At 61.9% G+C, this 9,559-nt stretch overlaps 1 protein-coding gene across 1 annotated transcript in view; it reads right to left on the reverse strand.

The window, feature by feature from the left end:
* The window catches only part of HCN2 (hyperpolarization activated cyclic nucleotide gated potassium and sodium channel 2), a 12,596-nt gene extending 8,011 nt beyond the window's left edge, over nucleotides 1-4,585 (reverse strand). Inside the window, exons 1-4 of the mRNA XM_045300032.1 lie at nucleotides 4,162-4,585; nucleotides 3,211-3,372; nucleotides 1,961-2,179; nucleotides 780-926 (exon numbers count right to left, since the gene is read on the reverse strand). Coding sequence (XP_045155967.1) covers nucleotides 780-926; nucleotides 1,961-2,179; nucleotides 3,211-3,372; nucleotides 4,162-4,566 — 933 coding nt within the window. The 5' untranslated portion in view covers nucleotides 4,567-4,585. The remainder of the gene's footprint in view (nucleotides 1-779; nucleotides 927-1,960; nucleotides 2,180-3,210; nucleotides 3,373-4,161) is intronic.
* Nucleotides 4,586-9,559: the final 4,974 nt, after the last annotated feature.

Below are 9,559 nucleotides of genomic sequence, written 5' to 3' on the forward strand. Positions count from 1 at the left end.
AATGGAAAGGCGGGCCGGAGGGTGCTGAGCCTCTGAATTACGTGTGCAATCAGAAACGATGTTGAACTCGCACGCGATTGTCCCTGACAAGTGTTTGGGAGGATTTCTTTTTTTGTCATGATTTTCATCACCAACAGAAAGGGGGCAATCAAGAAATGTATTCACGTGTCAGAAGGAAAGAAGGAAGCCCCCCCACCCACCCAACCACACCCAGCCCCTGATCAACCTTAAGCCGCAGGGCAGACAGACACATAAAGAACAGTAACTCCGGCAAGGGACCTCCTCATCAAAAGGACACCATGAACCAGAGGGACGGATGCAGGACTGGACGGGAAGGGAGGAGTTTGGGAAGCAGGAAGCACTGGGAGGAAGTGGAGCCGCCGTCCACGTCCGGGGGGCACCTATGCCCAAAGAGCTGAAAGGCACCCAGCTTGCTTTGCAAATGCTCCCTTCAAGTCACAGTAAAAATTCTCCGAAAGAAGAAGGCTGGATGGAGGGCGGGAGGAAGAGGGGGGACACCATGACGGTGACACGTTTTCAGTGTCCCTGAGAAGGTGTAGGAATGATCCCGCCCTCGGCCCCGCCCCTCACCTCCCGCAGCGGCCCGTTGAGTTCTCCCAGGATGCTGTCCCCACCAGCCCCGCCCCTCGTCCTTGACCCCGCCCTCGCCCTCGGCCCCGCCCCTCACCTCCCGCAGCGGCCCGTTGAGTTCGCCCAGGATGCTGTCCTCACCAGCCCCGCCCCTCGTCCTTGACCCCGCCCTCAGCCCCGCCCCTCACCTCCCGCAGCGGCCCGTTGAGCTCGCCCAGGATGCTGTCCTCATCGAACATCTTGCCCTGGTAGCGGTGCTCGTAGTAGTCATGGATCTTCTGGCGGAAGTCGGCGGGCAGCTTGTGGAAGGACATGTACTGCTCCACCTGCTTGTACTGGAAGCAGAAGGGGAAGGGTCAGCGCCACCGCAGGATCACGGCAAATAGGGAACAGCCGGGCACTGGCCATGAGATGACCACCAACCAAATACACCTGTCGCTGTGGGTGCCGAGGCTGTCGATCTCATGCAGGCCTTTCTCCTGGGGAGTCATTCGATTCACAGCAGCACACCCTGCGCACCATCAGGACTCCTACTGGGATGTGTGGATGCGACCAGTATTCTTTGTGGGTTTTCTGAAATTCCACCAGGACCAGGCCTCCTGGATTTTATCTGGGAGCTTTGGCCCCTGAGAAACGTGCAGGGGCTTCTCAGAAGTCCCTGGTCAGGGTGCAGGCATGGGTGCCAGGCCCTGCTGTCCCAGGAAGGTGCCCACCCCCCACCAGCCACAGCCGCCCTGAGCCCAGCGGCACCCATGACGGCGGGCGGGGGTTGGGGGGTGGGGGAAGGGGGGTGGTGGCACCAGCTCGTGTTTGGGTGTCAGGCCTCTCAGCTTCCGGACAGCAGGGATGCCTGGCAGCAGGCCCAGCTGACCCAATGCACTGACGTGGGGGGGTGGAGGGCAGTGTGTGGGGCACGGTGATGGACCGAGGCACCAGGATTGGCTGACCCAGCCGACCCACTGCACTCCAGAGGTGGGTGGGGTGCATGGTCATGGCTGTGAGGTGAAAATTGGACCCTGAGGTGTGACAGCTGGGGTGGGGTGGGGACCACACCAAGGCCCTGTCCTGCTGGCCCCTTCCAACCCTGCAGGTGGCCCCACATGCCCTGGTGCTAGAAAACTCTTCCAGGCTCTGAAGCCAAGTTGGGGTGATCAGCCACTCTCTCCCCAGAGTCCCCTGTGGGCTGGCTGTCAGGCACCCTGAGTGACAGGAGGCCTCAGACCACCCAGGACTTCATCCCAGGGACCCCAAGTGGGCCTGGCCCTCCTTCCTGGTCTACCCAGGGTCTCCCCTGCCCGGGCTCTGCCCACATGGAACTAAGGAGTGACCCCTCTGCCCTCGGCCTCCCCAGCAGCCCTTCTCCTGGTACCTTCTCTTGGTACTGGCGCCGGGAGGAGTCCAGGGACTGGATGAGGGCGGTGGCATGGCCAATGAACATGGCGTAGCAGGTGGCGCCCACAATCATGCTCAGCATGGTCAGCCAGATGTCCGTCATGCTCTCGGGAGCCTGGCGGCCGTAGCCGATACACAGCATGTGGCTCATGGCTTTGAAGAGCGCGAAGGAGTACAGCTCACTCCACGAGTGGTTCTGAGGGGGGCGAGCAGGGGCCGGTGGGCTGGGGCTCACGGCCAGGAGCCCCCCCACCCCCCGCCCACGGGGCTTCCCAGGGGGTGGTGAGCTTCCCGTGCCGGCAGGTAACCAAGGGAATCAGCGACCGGTGGTCGCCAGGGCACGTGCCCAGGTAAGTGCCATGTTTCAGGCCTGGTGGGACAGCCCACAGGGGCACCAGTGCCATCAGCTCCGTTTTGTTGTTAGGGAAACTGGGGTCAGGGAGATGTGAGAGGCACTAGTATAAGGAAGCAATAGGCAGGTCTGAGCCCCCGGAGGAAACTCGCTGGACAGACTACCCCCACACTCCTTGTGGCCTCTGCCCAGAGCCTCTGCGGGGTCTGAGGAGGAGAAAGTTCCAGAGCCCCGGGGGCAGGCCTATCAGTGCCTTGAGGTCAGATCAGAGTGCCAAGGCAGGGCAGGCGGGCCCTGCCCCTCTTGTCCTCAGCTGACCCGGTGGGGGAGGGGGCAGCGGCCTGTTCAGGAAACGGGCCGGATTCGAGAGTGCTGGCCAGACAATGGAACGCCTCAGCCGGGCAGCTGTGCCAGGCACCGGGGAGGGTGCCCACGGGTGTTCCTTCTCCGGTCTCCTCCACCCCCAGCACCCATCTGCTCCAAGCCTAGCCCCAGAGCTACCCCAGCCCACAGGGCCCCCAGGAGGCTGTGGGCTGAACCTCTCTCACAATGCCCTGCTCAGACGCGCTGGGCCTGGGCAGTTCTGTTTGTTTCTCGGGCTTGGGTTAAACAAGTGCATGGGCGGGGAGGGGGGGGGGCACCGCCTGCTCTCAGTACACCCTCCTTTCTATGGGGACAAACACACATGCGGAACCAACGATGAGGGAAAGTGAAGCGGAAGTGGACGTGAATCTTTAGCGACAAATTCATTTAAACAAACGCAAACCCCCCCAACCAGTCTCTAGGAAGGTCCCCCTGGAGCTGCCATGCCCCCATCCTGATGGGTGGGGGTGGGGGAGAACAGTAGGAGGGGGCAGCTGCGGGCATGTGCTCACCACCATGTTGTTGATGGAGACCCAGCAGTTGTGCGGGAAGTCCTGCAGCATGGGCACCAGGAACTGCAGACAGCCGTCCCAGTGGCACAGCAGCAGCATCATGCTGATGAGGTTGCAGATGCGCATGACCGCGCTGGCCAGGTCATAGGTCATGTGGAAGATCTGTGCGGCGGGGCGGGGCGCCGGTGAGGCCCCCTGAGCCCTGCCCGGCCTCGCTGTGTGCCCCTAACCCACTGGACAGACAGGCCTGCTCCTCTAGGAGCCTTGGGCCCTCAGCTCTCCACCCCTACCCTGGCACAAGTGATAGGGAAGGCCCTGTGTGGTGAGGGTCAAGGTCAGATCAGCCCCAAGGCTGGCCTCGGGCGGAGGACTGCATGGAAGGTCCACTTGAGAGATTTGCTTCTCAGTTTTCCCTTTGTGTGACTGCAGATCCTGGCTCTCCGAGATCAGACTGAGGAGGGAGCAGTGTGCCCCTGGTGATGATCCCAATTTCTGCCCAAGGCCCGCTCCCCACCCCCACTGCGACCCCCGTGGCTCCACCCCGGTAGTGAGCCCTGCGGACCCAGGGCCACCCCTAGTGTGCCTCGCCCACGCCACCACCCCACGCTCACATTTTGGCCCCACCTCAGAACCCCTCACACCATACCACGGCCTCTCCCCTAGTACCCCGCAGTCCAGCCTCTCTCTACACCTAGGCCACACCCCTGGTGGCCCCCAACCCTACCCCTTACCAGCACCACAGCCCCACAGCCTCCCACCCTGGCCCCTTCCCCACTGCACCATTCCCCCGGAACCCTGTCCACCCTGTATGCCCCTCCAGTCCTGGTCCTCACGCTTACTTGGCCCCACCTAGTCCTGCCCCACCTCATGCCCCTCCTCTGGCCTGGCCCCTGTCCCATACCCCATGCCCCGTCCCCCACCCAGTGCCCGCCACGGCCCTCCCCGGCCCACCTCCTCCCACTGGTGGATGTAGCGGATGAGCCTGGAGAGGCGCAGCAGGCGCAGCAGGCTGAGGATCTTGGTGAAGCGCACGATGCGCAGCGCGCGCGCGGTCTTGTACACCTCCGAGTCGATGCCCTTCTCCACGATGAGGAAGATGTAGTCCACGGGGATGGAGGACACGAAGTCCACCACGAACCACGTGCGCAGGTACTTCTTCTTGATCTTCTCGGGGTCCAGGACAATCTCCGTGTTGTCCTCGATGACAATGCCCGTGCGGAAGTTCAGCACCAGGTCCAGCAGGAAGAAGGTGTCCGAGACCACATTGAAGACGATCCACGGCGCCGTGGTCTCATCCTTGAAGAACGTGATGCCCACGGGGATGATGATCAGGTTGCCCACCATGAACAGCAGCATCGTGAAGTCCCAGTAGAACCTGGAGGGGGGGAGGCAGAAGGGGACGCATCACAGGCCTCCCCACCGTCCACCAGCCTGACCCAGAACAACCGGTGGGGCCGGGGGACAGGGGAGGGTCACAGGCCTCCAGAACCCAGGTCCTTCCGACACCCATCCCCTCCTGGAAGAATCCAGCATCCCCAGGAGCCCAAGGGGACACTCAAAATAGATAAAATGTTTCAGCCGATCAAAAAACCATGGACAATGTGTGGTCCACCCACGCTGGTCCTCAAAGCGCCTCAGGAAAGGCAGACGGGCCGAGGGCTCAAGAGGGGCAGACTGACGGGTGGCAGAGGCACGGAGGGGGCCCGGTGCCCACCGCCCCTGCAGGCCAGCTGAGCTGGGGACCTGGCCTGGGCTCAGGGGGGCTGGGGTCTCTCCCAAGGCAAGGAGACCAGAGAGCAGGGGACTGGGCCCAGAGAAGAGGCCAGGCCCTGGTCCAGGCAGGACAGAGGCCAAGGGTGGGGCGGGGCCAAGATGCAGCGATGGGGAGGAGGGGAGGGAGAGCATGATGGACAGGACTTGGCAACGGTGGGGACATTTCCTGCAATAAATCTTCGTGACCGAGTGGTGACAGCTCTCTCTCATCCACTCCCAAGCAGGGCCAGAAGGGACACAAGTCCTGAGGCCAAGTTCACATGTCCACCTGGGCCATTGAAGGAGAGTGTCTCTGCGCTGGACATGCCTTCAGGGTGTGGCGGCCACTCAGGAGGACCCATAGGTGCAGCCGGGCCCCAGCCACTAAGACTAGGTCCGTTGGACCCTCTGCAGGGCCAGGTGTCCCAGGGGCATGCTGGCACCATGAGTTTGCTGTCCTTGGGAGGAGACCCACCCTAGGCCTGTCTGCCTTCAGGGCATTCTCAAGGCCTTTGGTCCCTACCCCCACAAGGTGGGCGGAGAGAGAGCTGGCCCCCGTCCCGTCCCATGAGACTTGGGGTCCCCTGCCTTGACTTCCAAGGGCTCCATCGGAGCACATGTCCCGGCCACAGAACCCTAAGAGGCTGTGGCTTCCTGCGGTCCTCCTCCCTGGCACGGAGCAGAGACCGCGCTCTCAAGGGACTGGTACCAATGATCTGAAGGCCGGAGGCCCTGGCAAGGCCGGGTGACTGGGGGAGGGCCCTTGGGGAGGCCTGGTCCTCCGGAGGCCGGGTGACTGGGTGAGGGCCCAGCAGGGAGTTGCTGTGTAAATTGGCTCTGTCTCTCTGGATGGCACGGCAGGCAAGAGCTATTAACACCATGCCCGCCGGCTGGCCCGGCGTTCCACTTCGGGGAACTGAGCTCAGGAACCCGTCCAAACGCAGGAGGAAACATCAAAAAGCCATTTGGACGGATCGGCAGTGCACCCTGCGAGGCCCGTGTGAGCGCAAGGCTGGAAAGGACCCAGCACCCAACGTCAGGCGGTGTCACCAGACCGTGGGTGGGGGGACACCCCAGCTCCCTGCTCAGCGGCACAGTGACCTTGGGCATGTCCTCCAGACCCCTCAGTCTCTTCTTCTGTCTGCTGAGAAGGAAGGGGTGAGGGGGGCCACAAGGAGTTACAATCTGAGGGACCCCTCGAAAGCTAGGGTGTTTGGGTGCCACGGGAACCACCTCTAGGGGACAGTGGGACCCCAGCCCTCAAGGGGAGGGGTCTGGGCTGGTGGGTCAGCCCTCTCCCCATGACAAAGCCATCCCCTCCCACCCTGAGGGGCGAAATCAACCCGACTCTTTGAAAGGCAACCCTCCCCCACCTCTCAGCACCAAGCATGTGAATGGGACATGCGCCGTTCATTGTTAAGATGCCCCAGGACCCCTCCCTCCGGAGACAGATGTCACCAACAGGGCTGACCCTGGTCCTCCTGGGTCCAGTCCTTCCAGAGAGACCAAGAGGGGAAACAGGCCTGAGCTTAAGGCCTGGGTGTCGGCACCTGCCCCCACTGTTTGAAGTCCCCTGAGCTGGCAGGTGGCTCCCATTCTGCTAGCAGGGGGCCATCACCCCAGGCTGGGGGCAGAGGGGTCCCGAGGGTTGAGGTCTCCACTTCCTCCTTTCCTGTCCCCTACCATCCCCATGAGCTCACTCCCTGACAGCAGCTTCTCAAGGACCTGGTGACATGGGGAAACCGAGGCCCGAGAACAGGGGTGTCTCCATGCAGCTGGTGCAGCCGAGGCAGGGGGCATCCACCACCCCCTCCTCCAACCCCTCAACCCCACACATGTCCAGGAGGGCTTCGCGTCCCACCCCAAGCCCCAACCCCAGCCAGAATCCACACGCCAAGAGAGCAGGCACTGGGCCGTAGGGCGGGGGCCGTGAGGGGGGCCAGGCCAGGATTACAGAGGGGCAAATCTGGGAGGGATTAGGGGCCAGCAACCGATTAGATCAGGGGATGGAAGAGGATTAGGAATGGGCACTCAGAGCCAGGATCTGGGATTAGGAGAGGGAGACTCCAGAGACAGCCAGGCGACCCAGGGCGGGGCAGGCTCTCAGGACCCAGGCAGGTAGGTGTTGGGCCTCCTACCTCCAGGTCAGCAGCTGGCTTCCTCCCCAGCTGGGGCCTGAGTCTGCCTGGGGCCTCTTGGGACGACAGGGAAGCCCTCCCAGCCCCACTCCTCAGACGTCTGTCCCCATGCTTGATGCAGGAGTTCAGCGCCCAGGATCTGCAGAGCAGACCCCAAGGCAGTCTCCTGCTGATCCGAGGGGCCACCTGGGGCAGAGTCCCACGGAAGACCAGGACCCAAACCGAACTCTGCCAGCAAGTCGATGCCGACTCACAGGGGGTTCTGGGATGGTTACTCTTTTACGGGTGTCGAAAGCCCCGTCTTTCTCTGTCCAACAAGTAACCGCTCAGCCACCAGGGACACAGGCCTCCCATCCTGCCTGGTCACGGGGGCACCCCCTCCTTCCGCAGCCCCCACGGGTCCTGGGAGGGCCGGGAAAGACTGCAGCTCCTCTTTCCTAGGAGACCTGGCCACCAGGGACCCCTGTGATGGGGATGTGCTGGGTGCCATCTTTACAGGGACAGGCCACCAGGGGTTGGTCCCACAGAGCTGTGTGTGTGTTTGTGTATGTGTGTGGGGGTGTCCAACCTGGGGCCTTTCCAACAAACAAACCCACAGGCACCAGTGGTTCCAACTCAGGGTCCCCCTGCAGGATGGACCAGGACCGCCTCAAGAGTGTCTTTATAGGAGCAGATGGCCTCCTCTCCCTCCCAAGGAGTGGATGGTGGGCTTGAACCGCTGACCTTGTGTTAGCAGTTCCGTGGTTTGGCCAGGGCACCAGCAGGGCTCCTGGCTGCACCAGACCCACTGCTAAGCTACATGCTGATTCCGACTCGCAGCGACTCTGCGTAGTGTTTTCCAGGCTGTGACTCCCTTGCAGGAAGACAGCCTCTTCTTCCTCCTTGTGAGTGGCTGGTGGGTTTGAACCGCTGACCTTGAGCTTGGCAGCAGCCCAGTGCCCAACCCACAGTGACACCAGGGCTCTTTAACTCAGGGGAAATTGGCCTGGGAATCAGAGAGCTTTGGTGGTTTAGTGGTTCCGTGTTGGATCACAAGGTCGACAGTTTGAAACCGCCAGCTACTCTGAGGGAGTAAGACGGGCTTTCTATGCCGTAAGCAGTTGCAGCCACAAGGCAGTGTGAAGTGGAGGAGCAGAGCGACAGAGAGGAAGGCCCTGAAGGAGATGGACGGACACAATGGCTGCAACAACAGCCTTGGGCACGGGACGATGGTGGGGACGGCGCTGGACCGGGCGCTGTTTTGTTCTGTTGTGCAGGGTACTTGATGGCACCCGACAGCAACAACCACGTGACTCTGGCCTTTGGGTTGGGGCCTGCGAGTCAAAGGAACAGAAGAGACTGAAGTCAGACACCAGAGGCCCTCACACAATGAGGATCTGCTGAAGGGCATTAAGGAAACTTCTCCTGAGTGAGGTCTCCTGACCGGCCTCGCATCCCCAGTGCCAGGTGTGCTCAGGTCCCCAACCCGCCACCACCTGAGAAGGTGGCAGCAAAGGTCACCTGTCCAGAATCTAAGTTTGGGGTCCCAGCCCTGCCCCATCACCTCACAGATGCCCTCGGGGGGGGGGGGCATGGTCCTGTGGCGCCCCACCTCTGTCCAGCACTGCCCTCCTCTCTGGGGACGTGCTTCTTCACGTGGGCCCACGTTTCCACGTCTGAGCCCCTCGGGGCCTTTAGAATCTCGCTTGTGACTGAAAAGTCAAGGAACAGACTCCTTAAATGACTGTTTTCTGGGGACACATTCCCCAAGGTCGGCAGTTCAAAACCACCAGCAGCTCCACCGGGAGAAAGACGGGCTTTCTACTCCAGGAAATGGTTACAGCCTCGGGCTTTCTACTCCAGGAAATGGTTACAGCCTCGGAAGCCCAGAGGGCCAGTTCTGCCCTGTCCTACAGGGGCACTAGGAGTCAGTGCTGACCCAGTGGCAGTGAGCTTTGGCTTGGGAGCACAGAAGACCACGACAGACCCCAGGCCCAGGTTGGATGTGCAAAGAAGGAAAACATTACCCTGGCCCCCAGGTCAAGGGACCTTGGAGGAAATCATCTGCACCCCCCCCCCATCTCCCCATCCCTCTCGGCGTGTCTGAGTGCCAGGCAGGAGGTCTAGGGTTCGAAAGGCAGGTCCCCAAGGACCAGGTACAAACCCAGGTTGTGGAGGGAGCTGCCAGCACGCTGACTCCGCCCTGGTGACTGCCTGTGATCAGGGGAGACCCTGGCTTGTGTATAGAAGATCACCAGGCCTTTCTTCCTAAGTGCCTTAGGGGGCAGCGAGTCACCCATCTTTCAGGTGGGACATTTTTGTTGTTTGTGCCCACCCCCCACCACCCACCCCCCGGGACCCTACATGCAAGGACTGCCCCTAGGAGGTGGGAGCTGAAAGGCCTCCTTCCTCATGAGCCCCACCACTTGGCCCTGAGCCTCTTGGGAGCAGTATCTTGTCCTCACAGGGTGGGGAACCAG

The sequence above is a fragment of the Echinops telfairi genome, unplaced genomic scaffold (assembly GCF_000313985.2).
Source record: "Echinops telfairi isolate 266 unplaced genomic scaffold, ASM31398v2 ScPeMD7_7459;HRSCAF=8497, whole genome shotgun sequence".
NCBI lineage: Eukaryota > Metazoa > Chordata > Mammalia > Afrosoricida > Tenrecidae > Echinops > Echinops telfairi.